This window comes from Lissotriton helveticus, chromosome 1_1, assembly GCF_964261635.1.
Source record: "Lissotriton helveticus chromosome 1_1, aLisHel1.1, whole genome shotgun sequence".
Classification (NCBI taxonomy): Eukaryota; Metazoa; Chordata; class Amphibia; order Caudata; family Salamandridae; genus Lissotriton; species Lissotriton helveticus.
In genome coordinates this window covers 261028942-261047565 of record NC_136057.1, presented here as the reverse complement: position 1 = coordinate 261047565, position 18624 = coordinate 261028942, and the positions used below count along the sequence as shown (strand labels likewise).

General features: G+C 44.7%; 1 protein-coding gene across 1 annotated transcript in view; it reads left to right on the top strand.

The window, feature by feature from the left end:
* LOC144769217 (galactose-specific lectin nattectin-like) overlaps positions 1-18624 on the top strand; it is a 99832-nt gene that overhangs the window by 63894 nt on the left and 17314 nt on the right. Inside the window, exons 4-5 of the mRNA XM_078653260.1 lie at positions 14144-14284; positions 15634-15751. Coding sequence (XP_078509386.1) covers positions 14144-14284; positions 15634-15751 — 259 coding nt within the window. The remainder of the gene's footprint in view (positions 1-14143; positions 14285-15633; positions 15752-18624) is intronic.

The window sequence follows — 18624 nt, the reverse complement described above, 5'->3', positions numbered from 1 at the left end:
CGCCCGCTGCTGCAGCGGGGCTGTCGCATCGCCTCCCCAGGGTCTCAGGAGCAACGCATCGCTTGTTTTCCACCGCACCAGCTTCTGCTTTTGGAACTTTGTTGCAACTAAAAGGTACTGTGAGTAACATGACGCAACTGTGAACTTTTCACGCATCAGTAGAGAATTCTATCGCAACGTAGAGAATTCTAACGCAACCTTAAGAACTCTTTTTGAAACCATATTCTTGAACTGTGTATGTTGGATTTTTGTCATTTTGGTCTTGTGTAGTTTAGATTAAAAATACCTTTATTTTTCTAAACTGTTGTGGAGTCAGTTTGTGGTGTTTTCACTGTGTTACTGTGAGTGTTGGTACAAATACTTTACGCATTGCCTCTGGTTAGCCTAGACTGCTCGTGCCAAGCTACCTAGAGGGTGAGCAGGGGTTATCTCAGAGGGTTATCTCCTTGCCCTGACTAGAAGCAAGGGTCCCTATTTGGACAGTGGTACCTACCTCTGCCAACTAGAGACCCCCAGATCTAACAAGGAGGATTTATCCTTGCAATTCCAAAGATATAAACCATAATGAAGATACATTTTTTCATCTGGAATTATAGCTTGCAAGCGTGTTAAGGAATTCCCAGTGTTACCCAATGAGAAAAGTAGGCCTCACATTAGTGAAAACGAATTGAACTGTTGGTCACTACCAGGACATGTAAAACCTAAGAGTACATGTCCTACCTTTTACTTATACAGCAACCTGCGCTTAGAGCTACCTAGGGCTTATAATTTGGTGACATAGGTGTAACAAAAGTGGAGTTAAAGGGCTAGCAAGTAACTGGGGGTGAGTGTTTGTATTGTCAACGCTCCGTCCATCACCACCTTTGGTTTTTCTTTGTTCGTCCTAAGTTGGCAGGGTATGCTCAGACGTAAGTCCCTTGCTTACTTTGCCACTGGAGTCAAGCAAGCCCGGCTGAAGACGGCTGTAATGCCAGAAACCGGTCCTGGGAAGCTTGATTCTGGTCCAGGGAAGACATAGCTTGGCAGTTCGGGCTGGACTGTTCCCATGAGGCATAGGGTCAGACTGATTTGCATATGGCCATGTCTAAACTGGGGTGGCGGAGTGAGCTAAAGAACGGTGATGGATTAGACCCAGATCAGTTGACTGGGGGTGAGTGTTTGTATTGTCATCGCTCTATCCATCACCACCTTTGGTTTTTCTTTGTTCGCCCTAAGTTGGCAGGGTATGCTCAGACGTGAGTCCCTTGCTCACTTTGCCACTGGAGTCAAGCAAGCCCGGCTGAAGACGGCTGTAATGCCAGAAACTGGTCCTGGGAAGCTTGATTCCGGTCCAGGGAAGACATGGCTTGGCAGTTCGGGCTGGACTGTTCCCATGAGGCACAGGGTCAGACTGATTTGCATATGGCCATGTCTGAACTGGGGTGGCGGAGTGAGCTAAAGAACGGTGATGGATTAAACCCAGATCAGTTGACTGGGGGTGAGTGTTTGTATTGTCAACGCTCCGTCCATCACCACCTTTGGTTTTTCTAAGTAACTTTCAATGCCAAGCTGAAGTGACAGTACATTCCACATGCAGGCCATGCAAGTACTGTCCTGAGACATAATTAAGGGGTACTTATGTGGGTTGCACAATCAGTGCTCTAGGTCTACTACTGAAATGTACAGGTCTAGGGCACATGTAGTGCACGTTACTAGGAAGTCATAAGTAAATTAAACATGCCAATTACAATGAACCAATATTAGCATGGTTGGGGGAGACAGCACAAGCACAATTATCACTATTTGGCAGTGCTAAAGTGCTAAAGTATGCAGAGTCCTAATTCCAGCAAAAATATGTTTATAAAATGTAGGAAGGAAGATAAAGAGTTGGGGGGAAGACCATCCTAAGGCTGTCAGGTCTACCAAAATTCAACATGTGTATCAGTCTTTGTTTTATATTACCCAAACGCTCATTGCAGTCAAGCAAACTAATACAAGGGTCCTTGCATTTCAGAACCCAAGAGCAGAAGCTTCACCTTTCTCGGGGTCAGGGATTCAATTGCCTGGGAGAGGTAGGGTTGGTATTGTTAAAACATTTCAGGGAGGTGCAGTCCCTCAAAACACAAGTACATAACGTAAGTGGTGCCTGTGTCCCTCTTTTTTTTTCAAAACAAATTTTGTTGTTTTTTGTTTCATGCAAAAGGACCCTAGATGGGCCATGTACATACATGAAATTTTGCAGGATGACACCCTAAAAACTTGTAAAATCCAAACGTATGCACAGAAAGCCCCCAGCAACCACCCCTCCAACTCCAATGCAGCGTCTACAATCTTATACAGTGTCAGTTCCAGATCTCGTTGCATTACCCAGTATTTCTTGGCAATAGTGTCTGAGGTCAGCATCTAATTGTAGTACTATAGCTCCAAGAACAAGCCCGGAGAATCTGCCCACCTCTACCAAATCTTCTGATATTTCTGAGGAGCATTCGCTAGCCTGAAATACTGCTATTTTCAGTCCCGCGCTTCCATGCTCCCAGAGACTGTGGCGCTCTGGTCTTCTCACTGATGTGGAGGAGAAGCAGTTATGGGACAGCTGCATTCTGGTGGACACAGACGATTTAGGGGGCAGGGCTTTAATAAAGTCTGCTGTTTGGCCTGTGGTCAAAACCTCTCTCTGGGCATATAGGTCTTTATAATACTCAGTGACACTCCGAGCCACCTCTCTGGGGCCCCGACCACAGTCCACCCTTCCCGTCATAAATAACTGGCACTGGGGTGACCATGCGGGACACCTGACATAGCTTGTGGAGCATTTTTCTGGATTAATCACCTTATTGGTATATGCAGCTGGTGACAGCGAGTACTCGTCCTCAACTGATGTTTTACTTTGAGTTGAGTGTGAGCCAGTCCACCAATCATTATCCATTAGTAAAAGCCAGATGTCTTCAGTGTGCTTGGAAAGTGATCTACAGTTGATCCGAACTGCTCTTATCCCACTGCTCAATACACTCTGTGTCTTGGAGGGCTTTACCCAGCCACTAGATATCCTTCACGGTCTTCCCTGCTTTAAATTACAGATCTTGCAATGGAAGCTCGAATTAAAATTCTCCCAGCAATCACCATGGTCCCCGATACATAAATTACTACCCAGAACAAGGAGCAAGTTTTGTGTCCAACATACCCTCTCCCGCTATTCAAATGGGCAGCTTGGCTGGCATTAGGTGCCGGCCAGGCGCAGACAGGGTCATAGAGGCTTGCCTTTTGGAGCACCTTCATAGCGCCGGTGGTGCGACCGTTGCCCACATCTGCTGCGCGATAGCAAAGCGGAATACATTAAGTAGGCACAGCCACTTGGGAGCAATCCGGAAGATGGAGTGCTAACCATCCCAATATGGCTGCTAACACATGGCCTAACCGGGCAGCGTTGAAATGACGATTCTGAAAATTTAAGGTGCTCGTGCAAAGATGGCTGCAGCAAACAACAGCCCACAAGAGACCAGGTCAGTGAACATAAAAACCTGAATAAAACACTGTAAAAGCAAAGCCCAAAAATTATTTAAAAAGTACACCACAACTTCCTTGTTTTGGTAGATGAGCACTCCACTGATACTGCAGGGTTACACTGTGTTGGAATTCCAGCTCACTTGATTGCTGCATACCAACACAAGGTTTTCCAGCTCTACTCTAAGACAGGCAGTCTGATGACACTTACCCACAGGTAATGGGAAGTTAGTCCACCCTGGCAGGGATTTGACAGAACACTCACTGTAGGCAAACCTATGGTAGGGAGTGCAAGGTAGGCGCACTTCTATACACAGTAATTATATGCCTGCATATAATCACTGTTTTAGCACAATGGTGGAAATGTTAATCCTTTTAAATGTTCTTCTAATGATAGTTATGATAGTCTGTTATATTCTACTAAAAAATACATAGGACATATTTTATGCAATAACCACAATGCTTCAATAAATATTGAAAAGCCTTGCTGATTATTTGTTGTCTGTTTATTTGGTTATGCATGAGAAACTAAACAAAACGTTTCTAGATCTGTCACCCCAACATCTTTGGGGGATGTGGATTGTCATGTTCTAAGTTTGCACACACAGTTTTTGCCCTGTAGGGCTGGGGTTACAGATGGTGCACAGTGGCTAGCAGGGACACAGCTCAGTATGTCTTTTGTGTTTGTACTAAGTCAGTCTGCAACAATTCTGAAAATTAAGTTGTCTAACAAATGCATAGTTGTAGAGAGGAAGGTACAAGCCGTACAACATCCAACAGGGTTGATTCATTATTTAAGAGTCAAGCAAACATTTTTTACACCCATTATTGTCCCTCGTGTTTGTTAATTTTTTCTTTGTGGTTAGCATGCATTCAAAATTTCCATTCCTCGTCCTGATTATTACTGTATGCTAGTTATGATACCTCTGTATATTATTTTGCTTTCATTAGCTTCCGTTCTGCTCTCTGGTTAACTTTTCTTTGCTGTCACATTCATTAACAACATATGTAATTGTCCAGATAAGGACCAGGATCTCGCACTCTGCTTCAAGGATCAATTTGACAGGATATTCAGTAGACCTTGCACCCTCCAAGTGCACTAAACTCCTGCTCACAAAGCACTCTGGTATCAGCAGACCGGCAGATGCTGGTGCTTCAGGGCAAGTGGCCTTGATTCTACTGGGTGACATCCCCTCACCCTCCAGGGAGACTAGCAGATCTAAGTCCTCAGTCCTCAGTCCTGATCACAGCAGGCAGAAGTTGTGCGGCGTTCCCCACTCTAATCTACAGCTCTCATTTGACAAATTTTGGAGGCTCAAACCTGTCATTTTATAATACATTTCCAGATACAGATGTGATTTATTGTCCTAGTATTTGAAGTTCATGCTGTGCAGATTGTCCACTTTGCAGTGCCCAGTCCACTGCCCTGTCTTTGTCCGGGAAGCAGTCTGTCTGATACAGGAGTGACTTTAAGCATGATAGCCCCACAACACAGTCCGTTGGAGTGACCATCGGATCACACCTGAGTTTCAGCCTCACTGCCATATGCCTATTAATCTTGTTCTTTATGACTCTATGTCAGTTCAATCTCCTTTCCGAGCTGTGCACTGACCCCAGTGACCAATGACTTTCACATAATTTTCAAAGACCCCGGAAATCCAAAATGGAACCCACAGTACTCCATATACTACACCACAAACAAACATGCATACATTGTGGCTCCTTCACACACCCACATACAAGCGCTAGTGTTCCTCCTAACTACTCCTGAGGCGGAAAGCCAGGAGCGCTGTCTGATTTTGTTTTTAATATTGTGTTGTGATTTACCTGTGTGATTTTAAACTTGACAGGAACATTGCCATTCCCCCCTGCCTCCTCGGGAGCTCCCTGACAGCCGACTTGGGCGCTGCCTTGGGGAGTCCTCCCTCGCTGTTGACATCCTTCGCGGGCGAGTAAGCCCCGCCCATCTTTTAGGCCACGCCCCCTCCTACCGGCTCAAAAAGCGCGCGCTGATCACTAGCGCGCCCTCCTAACTACTCCTGAGGCGGAAAGCCAGGAGCGCTGTCTGATTTTGTTTTTAATATTGTGTTGTGATTTACCTGTGTGATTTTAAACTTGACAGGAACATTGCCATTCCCCCCTGCCTCCTCGGGAGCTCCCTGACAGCCGACTTGGGCGCTGCCTTGGGGAGTCCTCCCTCGCTGTTGACATCCTTCGCGGGCGAGTAAGCCCCGCCCATCTTTTAGGCCACGCCCCCTCCTACCGGCTCAAAAAGCGCGCGCTGATCACTAGCGCGCCCTCCTAACTACTCCTGAGGCGGAAAGCCAGGAGCGCTGTCTGATTTTGTTTTTAATATTGTGTTGTGATTTACCTGTGTGATTTTAAACTTGACAGGAACATTGCCATTCCCCCCTGCCTCCTCGGGAGCTCCCTGACAGCCGACTTGGGCGCTGCCTTGGGGAGTCCTCCCTCGCTGTTGACATCCTTCGCGGGCGAGTAAGCCCCGCCCATCTTTTAGGCCACGCCCCCTCCTACCGGCTCAAAAAGCGCGCGCTGATCACTAGCGCGCCCTCCTAACTACTCCTGAGGCGGAAAGCCAGGAGCGCTGTCTGATTTTGTTTTTAATATTGTGTTGTGATTTACCTGTGTGATTTTAAACTTGACAGGAACATTGCCATTCCCCCCTGCCTCCTCGGGAGCTCCCTGACAGCCGACTTGGGCGCTGCCTTGGGGAGTCCTCCCTCGCTGTTGACATCCTTCGCGGGCGAGTAAGCCCCGCCCATCTTTTAGGCCACGCCCCCTCCTCCTCCCCTTTTTCCCTTGGATCCCTGTATAAAAATATGTGTTTGGGCCGGAGGCGCAGCGGACGGGCGCAGCGGGCGCGACGATGGCGCGCCGAAGGCGCGCCAAAGGCAAGCCCGTCTGCGCCCGTCCGCGACAGTCCGGGACCAGGGCCACGTCACTCTGCCCCCCTCACTGTCTATACCCCTGACCAGCTCTACCACCTCCAGGGACCATGGTCTATCCCAGCCCCTATCTACTCTTATATTTCCCGTCTTGGCCTTTGCTCTGTTACCGCTCCTTTGATTTCCCTATCTACAGCTGACCCCTCATGTTCTGTTGACGACACGAACCCATCGACAGCCTCTAAATCCCTCAAAGCACTGTACCTCAATACTAGATCTGCTGTCGCTCATGCGCATGAACTCTCGGTCCTGTTGGACCTCCATGCACCAGACCTTCTCTTCCTGACGGAGACCTGGTTTGGTGATGACTCTCTTCCTGCCCTTTTAGCCACCCTACCGGCCCAATATTATGCCCTGCGAGCAGACCGACCTACTAACAGAACTGGAGGCGGTGTAGCGGTTATCGCCCGCACTGACCTCCCTTTTCAAATCCTGTCTTTGCCCGCCATTTCAACCTCTGAATACTTGGTCATTCGCACCACCGCCACTACTCCTCCCTTGACCTGTTTTCTCATTTATCGTCCTCCCAAATCTCCTTTGTTGTTCCTTCATGATTTTCTGGAAGTTCTGGCCACCATCACTGTTAATAATTCTTCTATTTTACTCCTTGGTGATTTTAATTTTTGGCCCTCTGACCCCGCTGAATGCTCCTCGTCGAAGGAGTTTTCTGAATCCCTTCGATCTTTCAGTTTCATTTCACATGTTCACTCTCCCACCCACATTAAGGGTCACGTACTCGACCAGATCTGGTCCCTTAATTGCCCGGTGGACCTTCTTTCAATTTCCCCTTGCACTTGGTCTGACCATTACCTTGTCTCATTTTCCCTTCCTGTGCACTCCCCAGTCAAACTCCCCCGCCCTAAAAACATCTGGGTTCGAGCTTGGGGTCGAGCCAATCTGGATGATCTCTCTGCCTCACTCGCTGCCTCCCCTCCTTCACTAAAGGGTTTATCCACCTTTTCACAGGTCAAGGCCATAGAACAGTGGCTGTCTTCAGGTTGTGACGCTGTGGCACCGCTCAAACGTATTACCTCTAAGCGCGACAAAGACGCTAACCGTTGGTTCAGTAAAGAGCTTAAGGCCACTAAGTTAGCGGTTCGACGCGCCGAGCGAGCCTGGAGGAGAAACTATAGCCCCACTGTACGTTTGGAGTATGTTACCATCCTGGCCAAGTACAAAAAAGACATCTTGGAGGCCAAAACCATCTATTTTTCCTCCAAAATATTGGCTGCTGAAAATCAGTCCAAAGAAATATTTGCCATTGTCCACAACCTGGCGTTCTCGGACAGGTCTACTCTTAAGCCTGTCCCATCCGAGGAACTCTGCTGTTCTCTTAACAATTATTTTATCCATAAAATTGCGACCATTAAGGCCAACATTCCCCCTCCTTCTCCCTCTTTTGTTGACCCCCAGTGTCCCCCTCCTAAGGCTGAATTCACCTCGTTTCCTCTTATGACTAGTGACACCCTGTCCACTTTGGTCCCCCTGGTTAAGTCTGGTTCCCCACGTGATCCCTGTCCCGCTCATGTTCTTCGTCACATTTTTTCCTCATGTCCTGACCCTCCACTTCATCTCTTAAACAGTTCACTTGCCCAGGGTGTGGTACCTGACCCCCTGAAATCGGCGGTGATTGTGCCCATCCTGAAAAAGCCCGGCTTGGACCCCTCTGTGCCCGCTAATTTTCGTCCCATTTCCCTCTTGCCATTTCTGGCAAAGGTGCTCGAGCGCCATGTCACCTGCGCACTGAGTACCTTTGTGGAGATGCATGGAGCCCTTGCCCCCCGTCAGGCCGGCTTTCGCCCCGCACACTCTACGGAGTCCGTGGTCATCTCTGTCTTGGACAGCCTCAGGGAGGGTATGGATACCAACCAACGCCAGGCCCTGGTGCTCCTCGACCTCTCAGCCGCTTTTGACACGGTGGATCATACCATCTTACTTTCCCGTGTCAGGGCGGCGGGGGTCGGGGGGACGGCCTTGGTCTGGCTTTCCTCCTTCCTGAGGGACCGCACCCAGGCTGTTCGCCTGGGTGATTTCATAGCGGACGTCCGGAAAGTTCAGTGCGGGGTCCCACAGGGCTCCTCCCTTTCCCCCCTTTTATTTAATCTTTACATTGCCCCCCTTATTTTTTCTCTGCAACAAATGGAGGTCACCGTGTTTAATTACGCGGATGACCTCCAGCTTGTCTTTGACCTGTCCTCTTCTTCCTCCTCTGCTCTTAACTTTCAATCTATCATGCTTCACATCAGGGACTGGATGAACCACAACCACCTTAAACTCAACCCCGATAAGACCGAGTTGGTGTTGACAGGTGGTTCATCCAGCCCCTGGACCCCTTTGTTTTGGCCCCCCTCTCTTGGTCCCTCTCCCACTCCTGCTACCTCAGTTAAAACCCTTGGCATTAAAGTCAATTCTCAACTGTCCCTTCACTCCCAGGTTAGCTCTGTGGTTTCTACCTCTTTTCTTGCACTGCGTACTATACGCAGGGTGTCCCGTTTTTTTTCATTTTCTGCCCTCAAGCTTATCATTTTGGCCATGGTGGTATCCCGCCTGGACTACGGGAACGCCCTATATGCGGGTATCCCTGCATATAGTTTACGGCGTCTCCAACTCATCCAGAACCAGGCGGCCCGCCTGGTCTTCAATCTCCCGAAATTTCATCATTCCACCCCCCTCCTGAAGTCCCTACACTGGCTGCCCGTGCAGGCCCGAGTTCAATTTAAGATCGCCTCCATTACCTTTCTTGCCCGTCTAGGCTTAGCCCCAGCCTTCATTTCCTCAGAGATTACCCAGTATGTTCCAGGGAGAGAGCTCCGCTCGTCCTCCCAGGCCCTTCTTACGGTTCCACGGTTCCGGAGGAAGAAGTGGGGAGGATCTAAATTCGCCACCCTGGCCCCGTCCCTGTGGAACTCTCTGCCTCTGGGAATTCGATCCCTCACTGTTTACCAACATTTTCGGAAACAACTTAAGGCCCACCTATTTAAGCAATCATTTGAATAACCCCCCCCCGGCCCCCTGTTTCTTTCCTTTCTCAGTAGTCTGTTAGTGGTAGCGCCAAGAAGCCGCTGGTGTATGTGCGCTTTTATAAATAATTTTAAATTCAAATTCAAATTCCATACTAAAATATGTAGACCCAGTCCCCATACCATGGTCGGACCATTCTCTAATACCGTTTGTCTGGGCCCCACCTATCCCCTTTTCACATACCTAGTCAACACAAATAGAAATCCGACACTGGCCCAAACTCCCCTTGGAGGGGTGGACTCAGGAACTGGATAGCACTAAACCTAATCTGGATTTCAATCCAGTCACGGATTACCAAAACTTTACTCACTGGATTGAGGGGTCACTGAACACGGTGCTCCCAAATAAATCAATCCAGAAGAAAGCTGGACCTAACAAGTCTGTATGGTTCTCCCCAAAGCTACGTATCCTAAAACTACAATGCAAAGATTGGAAAGGATATGGAGGAAAGACTTTCCACACATTAAGAAACAGGAATACAGGGTGGCCATTGAAACATATGAGGCAGAAATAAAACGAGCACAGGCCACCTACTATGAGAAAAATATTACAGCATCAGCTAATTCCTATAGAGAGACCTTTCTCATTGCCAAAAAGCTACTCGAAGCCCCTCGTCCTCAAGTGGCACCCGACCTATATCCCGTTGACTCAGGAGTAATTTTTTGCCACTCTAGCTTCAGTCAAATCTGGGTCACCACTGGACTCTGCACCACCTAACATTCTGAAACTGATAGCTCCTACAGCTGAACCTATCATTATCAGCCTGATTAATACCTTCCTCGCATCAGGTATAGTCACCCCCGGTTGGAAAAGTGCAATGGTAAAAGCTAAATTGCTAAAAAAGCTAATTGCTAAAAAAAATCTTATTTGGACCCTGCCGACCTGTACAATTACCTTCCTATCTCGCTCCTTCCAGGAATTAGGAAAATCATGGAGAAACATTTCAACCACACACTCTCCGCATTCCTTGAGTCCCATAACCTGCTCCATTCCTCACAAATGGGCATTCGCCCTCGTCAAGGCACTGAGACCACTTTATTAGCTGTGGTGGAGAAATCAAGGAAAATCTTTGAATGAGGAGGTTCATCGGCCAAATTAGTCCTTGATCTAAGCACAGCCTTCGATAGGGTGAATCACCGTATCATGACTCACTGACTGAGCATAGGAATGTCCGACAAGGCCCTATCATGGCTCCAATCCTCCCTGCAAGATAGGTGCTTCCAGGTTTTTGAGGGTGACACCTTTTAAAAACACATCCCCCTTCAGTTTGGAGTCCCCCTTGGCTCATCCTTGAGCCCGGCCCTTTATAATGTTTATATGTCCCCATTGGCGGATATCATTTCCACCTTTGGGATTCATATAGTAACATATACCGACCCCAACAGCTGAGATAAAAAGACTAGGCAAATGGTTAGATCAAAACCTTACATTTAAAGCTCAAGGAAGGAAGACCGCTCCTTCATGTTACGGCATGTTAAGAAGGACTTGCAAAGTGTTGTCCCTCCTACTGGACCAAGTTGAAACAACACTGGTCCAAGCGCTCATCCTCTCCCAGATTGACTATGGCAATGCCCTTTTTCTGGGCGCCTCAAGCGCAGTGACCACGAATCTGCAGATTGTACAAAACTCCGCTGCAAGACTGTTCACGGGAACCCATAATCGCTGTTCAGCAAAGTCGGCACTACACACTCTTCATTGGTTACCAGTGCAAGAGAGAATTAACTTTGAAGCCCTTTGCGTTGCCCATAACTCTCTGGGAGTGAATAGACCTCCTATCATTAAAACCTTGATTTGCCCTTATGAGGCTAACAGGAGACTTCTTTTAGACAGCTTTACCTAGCAATGGTACCCAGGATTGAGAAGACCACAAGTGGCGGACTGCCTTTTTTATACAATGCAGAGAAACTTTGGAACATCCTTCCGCTGCATCTTCGTAGGGAATCCAGTAATCTCTCATTCCAGAAACAGCTAAAGACCTTGCTCTTACCGTACAGGTAACTCTAGTAACCACGACAGCGCTGGGATGCTCCTGGGTAGCCATGCACTATATAAAAACCTTTTCATTCATTCAAAAGCAATTTCGGTGGCTTAGTTGTGTTAAAAACAGGTTTGACTGGCAGCCAGTTCACCCTTGAGGCCCCATAGCCTCTGGTTACCTACCATGGTTAGAGCCCATGGTTATTTGTGATTTGATCTTATCTCTTTTGTGCATGCAGCCTTTCTTGGCTCACAGGACTGGGTGTCACTGACAGTTAGACTTTGTGAGTTCCTCCCAAACAGCCTTACAATAGAGTGATTAGGTGTGCTAGAATGGGCCACCTGCTGGCAGGATGGGGGCAGAGCTGAGAAAAGTCACTCTTGCAACTGAATTGGGTGTGTTCTACATTCACAAAAAGGACTTGTCACCTACAAATTATGACTGCAGCCAGCTTGGAGCCAGGGCAGAGAAGTCAGGAGTGTATCCCACATTCCAGAGGAAAGTCACCATGGTATAAAATCATGACCTTCAAACCGACTCTTCATTTCACTCCTCGACCAGCGGAAGAACTCTCAGAGGACTGCCTGCTGCTGTGACCTGCTCTGCACTCTGCAAAAAGACTGCATTAATGTAACTGGAAGGACTGGTTTGCTGCTTAGTGCCTGCCTTGAACCCTTCAATGCCAGCTGTCATGTTGAACATTGCATCTTCACCTTAACCCAGAACTACAAGAGTGCCTCCACTTACTAGTTTGATGGCCTCCTGTTTAAAGCATCAGGGACACAAAAGGCTCCCACTATCTTAAACATGTACCTAGGCTGACCCAGAGTGAGTCCTAAACCCCCAGTTCTGGACCCTTGATTGCACTGCTAAAGGTACCCAAAACATTTTCGCCCAAAACTTCACTGAGTACTGGAAGACTGGGTCCAACCTGCTCTCCTATGTGTCATAGGTGTAGTGACATCCAGATTGACATAGCAGCTTCTCCAGATATGTTCTTCCCCACAGCAGCAAACGCTGTTTAGAAGTACCTTGCCAAAGGGGTATTTAGCCTAATGGAGCTGCCTTCAGCTATAGCCCTCTGCATCATCCAGCTGAAGATGTTTGACTTCCAAAAAGAGACTAAGTCTAAACATATAAAATTTCACAACAGGTTCAATCCAAAGCCCCCGACAAGTACACTCCCTCATCAAGCACCTCCTACAGCCTTGCCCTTCTGCACTTTACCTTCTCTGAACATACTTTCCAAAACTGAGTCTAAGTACGTAGGTAAGCTGATTGAGCCCAATCTACTTCTTGTATCCCAACCGCGCTCCATCGCGGTTGGGACTTTAACTTGATCTTGCGCAACTAGATGTCCATGGTTGGTTCGGTGATCTTTTAGGCGTTAGTTTTCACTAAAAACAAACTTAAAACTTTTGCTCTACCGATTTGCTTTTTGTTGTTTTAGTGTCAATTTATTAAAAAGTTTTCTCAATTGGTGTTGAATTTTTCTTGTGTTGTGTTTTCACATTATCACTGTTTGTGTGCTGTATAGATATTGGATTGCCCATAATTTAAGTCTGATTGCTTTTGGGCTAAGCACAGGTTCATTTAGTGACTTTTTGTAGTTCACCCTGCAAGGGATTGTGGCTGTTGCTTGACCAGGACTCACACCCTAGTCAACCAACAACCCAATTTCTTACAGTAGCATCATGAACTAAAGTGAGCTACATTGTTTGTGGATGGGCTTCCTTGTGAAAGAGCTGAATGCCTTCACTCACAGTGAAGTTAGACAATGGCTGAGGTTGTCTGACACCTTTGCCCTATGCTGTTTGCTGTCATGGCCAGAAGATAACTGTGCTACTTAACTCTTAGTAAGGGAAGTAGCCCTATACCATTTGAAGGGTAACATTCTAATTATCCCTCTTGGTGTCACAATACAATCTTTAAGACAGTCTTAGGTTATAGCACAGAATCTATGTTGACCCATGACTCAGAACTGGTACCAAGGATGCAGATATTTCTGCTGCTGGATTTTTCTGTCCCGACACATGATATATTAATAATCCGATTATATGTATGAATAGCTCTGTAAATTTGCTATCATTAGTTATATCAATAGCAAAACTTTGATAACATTTGCAAATAATGTTGTTCTTTAAAGCAATTATTTTAGGAAGAAATTAAAAAGGTGTTGGTGTCATCATATCATCAATGACGTCACAAAATGTGCTATTTAACATATCATGGGCTCAAATTATGGTCAGTGCACTCAACTTTAACCTGCATAGTGCAATTGTGTTTAGGTTCAGTTCAGTAACTGTATCTATTTATCTATCTGTCTATCTGTCTATCTGTCTATCTGTCTATCTGTCTATCTATCTATCTATCTATCTATCTATCTATCTATCTATCTATCTTTCAATAAAAATAAATCACAAGATAGATAGAATGACAGAGACAGACAGACAGACAGATAAATAGATAAATAGATAGATAGATAGATAGATAGATAGATAGATAGATAGATAGATAGATAGATAGATAGATAGATAGATAGATAGATAGATAGATAGATAATTAAATATATTAGTATTGTCACTTTACTGATCTTTGTAAATCATTGTTACATTATCTGGGGCCTGGCTCATACTCAATTAAACGGACGAGAAACCAGTTAATATATAATGACAACTTTGTTTATTTTCAATTTAAGGCAGCATGCCTTGCCAGCAATTCTCACCTGGCCTCTATCCATTCCAATGAGGAAAATGATTTTGTATATACTTTGATGGGTAAACCTGGAACCCTGACTTCTGAAGCACTTTACTGGATCGGCGCACATGACACATTCCAGGTGAGTGACTGCTAGTCAGAGTCGCGCAGTATGCATTTCTGACATATTTTCCATCTCTACTTTCTGACACAATTTACACTTGTGCCCTTATTACAGGTGGACATGCAATTCCGATGCATATAAAAATGTCCACATATTACAAATTATGCGTTTAACCTCAATCCTTTGATGGTGGGTTTTCCAGCTAATTCCTATTCTTATAATAATCTTTCACGTTGTCCATGTGATGGATTCTTCCATCAATCTACCAAGCATATTCAGTTTTTTACATTATTATAAGCAGCAGAGACACCGTATTTTAGTTACTTTCTTACGCTGTAGGGGTGAACTGCACTTTTACAAAGGCTTGATGAACCCAGTGTATTACATAATGGTCTCTTTTCTTTGGGCAGCCTTGCTACGTAGGAAATAACTTTATTGGCTTGATGAGGGAAATGTGTGGGTTCAATTAGTCTATGTAATCAGGTATGAGTTAACTAAATTAGGAAATATTAATTTGCTCCATCAGTATTCCTATGGTATAATATGTTTTTATGTGATCCCTTTGCCCTGTTAATATCTGTGATGATTTTGTACATGTTTATTGATTTTGCTGCTAGTGGATACATGATTTAGCACTTTGAAATTGTAGGTACTTATGTGCTAGATATGATGAAGCGCTTTTAACTTTGAACGTATCCTGGTATGTGTTTAAAACAGTATGTGTACTGTTTTAGCTCAATGTGTTACGTTTTTACTACTTTTACTGTGTGACTTTTATGAGATGGAAACATTGTGAATAAAGTTGGACTTGACTTGATGTGTTTGAATTGCTCTGCTATTTTCTTTGCTGAGTATATTTTGACACAAAATCCTGCGTGAAATGTGCATGCCAAATGCAGACCAGGGCCAAATACTGCAGAGGGTTTTTTGTGGATTCTCTGATTCACATGCACCTGACAACTCATACTAAGCCACCATCTGTCACAGCATGTATACACCCTTCAAAATCTCATCCAAAATAAAGTGATGGATTGAATGCTTGATTTAATCTCAGCCACTGGTAATCTCCCAGGCCCCACCCCAATCCAGCGTTGTTCTCCCACTATGTCACCTCAGCTTGGCCCACCCATAATCAAATCAGTCTTGACCCTCCTCCAATGGGAAAGGTCCAGCCTCTACTATCAGATGAGGTCCTCCCTGAACCGCAACACATGCAACCCTTTATTAATTTAACACTTATCAGTGTCCAGGCAGGTATAGCTAGGTCCCAGTGGCATTTTCTTTTATTGCAAGCTCATGCATTGATACTATGTTAATCTATGACGTGTGGTTTATTCACCACATTAATTTTCTATATTTATCTAAAGGAAGGGAATTTCATATTTACGGATGGATCTAAAATTAATGAGAACATATTTGATAATGGCCAGCCTGACAACTATCAAAACATTGAACACTACGTTGGTACTTGGCGCTTCAACAATGGTGAGTAGATTGTCATGAAAATAACCAGTCATTCATTCATTTTTGCCTTCACAGCTACAAAAAGAGCACTACATTTGCTTAAAGTGGGACTATCAGAGACCAAACAACCTCAAGTTATAAATTTCCCTTCTAAACTCCAAATACTTTGTAGCTGCTGAAATATCTACATGGATATATGCTGAACATTATCTGTGTATGTGTTTATTTGATACTTAATGTTGGATAATTTGACGGTTTTAGAATAGAAAAATCATTCAATCAATCAATAGTTAGCTTTATTCGACCATGAAAGTAACAGTCATAAAAGCACAGTACACATTCAATAAATAGTAGAATGAAAGTTAATGTTTACAAAAATACATGTTAAAAAGAGAGGTAAAATACCAAAAACACATAACATTAAAAAGGTTGATCATTTAAAATGCAAGATCTTATCAAATCCTGTTATATCACCTAAGGAGCGGCCTCCCAAGGCTTCAAAGACGTACTTTTCCTCTGCCACGGGACCTTTTTCAAGTATTTTGATACCCTCCAGGCCACATGTTCATTCTCTAAGAGTTGTAAACGAATGCGCACTGGACGGCGTTGCCTAAGGCCCTGCTGTCTTAGGATGGGAAGTAGCCACATTTTTCTTAGTTCTGAGAACAACTTGCAAAAAAAACTAGGGGAATGGGGGACCTGTCTTGAATGTGGGTCACAGAGACACAGGGGTAACAATCTTGACCCTAGTCTATGTACGGAACCCAGTCTAAATCTCGTCAAGTAAATTCTGGGTTCGATACCAAAAGAAGTAAGCCTTAACTTATGTTAAATAACTGGGTTTAGAGGCTTTGTCTGCTATTCTAAGGGAAGCCAACATTTCAAGGCACTCTTTTTTCACGGTTTCCCTCGAGACTCGAGCCATCGAGCTGGGTTTTAAATAAAAATCAGGGTGTCCGAGATCATTCATTAACCTACAAACTAACCTGAGCCAGGGAATCTTCATTACCCTGTCCAGCCTAGTGCTGTCAAGCAGGATATCTGTATTTAGAGGAGTCTGATCGCTAACCCATATCCTGTGCCAGAGGTGTATTGGCTTGATTAGGTCTGCTAAGTACGGGAGACCTAGCTCCTCATGGCACACAAAGGAAGACGTGCAAGGGGGACAGAAAGGATGTATCTAGGAAGGCATTTTCTACAGTTTGTAAAGGGAGGGAATTGGCAATGCCCCAGACCCCTGCCCCATATGTCGCTGCTGAGGTACACTGGGCCTTGTATATTTGCAGAAGTTTGCCTGGCGGCTTCCTGCCCAGTTTCTTTGCAAAAATGTCCAGGGCGCTAGTAGATCCACTGTAGCCCAATTTTTTCTGCACATTTGCCCGGGACCATGTATCGTTCTGAGCGAACAGGACACCGAGAGATGAAAAAGTACTCGTGGATACTAGCTTCCTACCATCCAGGCAGACAGCCCTGCCCATATCCCTGCGACTCCCTGTGCCACATCTCATTATGAATGTCTTGGAAAAATGTATATTTAGACCCAAGTCAAGCATAAAATTATTAAAACTGTCCAAAAGCCATTGTAAACCATTTCCTGTAGTGCCATTAAAACAGCGTCATCTGTGAAAAATCACTCATCAAGAATTCCTCCTTTTCGTTTGTTTGCATATCGGTTAAATGCTGATAATTCTTTTGTCTGTAATCTATTCTACTTTGAACAGTAGTATTTATAATAGTTGCTTAAAAATATACTATAGAAATATGGTTTATGGTTGTGTTTCACTTTAATTTATCTGCCTTGCTCTGAAATGGTTTGTACTGAGTTTTGCCAAGCCTGATTGAAGCGCTTTTGTTAATTCTCATGACTTGTGATTGTATCTTTCAAAGTGCCAAGCTGTCAAGCGCTATGTCCATTTTTATCATTTCTCTGAGAAAAGAAAAGTGGAAATAGTGGTGGATCTGATTTGAAGCAAAGACACCAATCAAAAAAGGTTCCTTTGCTGATCATGAGACAGCTTAGCACCCCTCTGGATGCACTTCTAGTATTTCATTATGATCCCTGGTAGTAAAACGAGGTAAGAACCCCACCACACGGACAAATAAGAAATAAGTACATCATAAATAAAAAAAAATTGGTAAGTGAGCTGGGGTTGCACATTGTATTGGAACTGTTTGCCAGCTTGTTTAAATAGTAGCGAAAATGTAAGCTGAGCTACAGATTTAAGATTGTGTCACATTTTTTTGCTGGAAGGAAGATAGGCCTTAACAACTCATATTTCTTTGCCATCTGTTTAAAGTGAACTTACTTCTATCTTTGTCGTTTCCTCTGATTTTTCTTTCTGCTGGGTATTGTATTTTCAGCTGCAGGCATGGCCATACATAAATAAATGTTGGTAAGGAATATATTTTGTGCCTATCCTGAACATCATCAAACTGAGATCAAAATGTATCTCTTCGCATACAGTGGAGGCTAAATATTTTGCTATTCATGACCGAAATAATAATATTCAACATAAATAAAACTGCACGCCATCTGAGGTAGCAGTGGTCCAGAGTGATGATCTGCAGCAGTTATCTCAGAAACCCAATGCTTTCATAATTCCTTTGAAACAAATATCAGTCTCTGTCTGTAGGTTTTGGTAGAATTGTAATACGGTATGAAAGTGATATTCAGAGCTGCATATTGCTTTTTCTAAAAATGGTCTGGCAAGTTTGACTTTTCGTGTAAAGGCGAAGTTGTATTTATCTCATAAAAAATGTAAAACACCTTATTGAAAGTAATTAAATGTCACAACTGATTTACCCTCCTGAACCTATCTACAACTCTTAAATGTAGCTTCTTTGATCCTACTAGCCTTATAGTAAAGAGAAATCCCTTTTATTCCAAAGCGCAA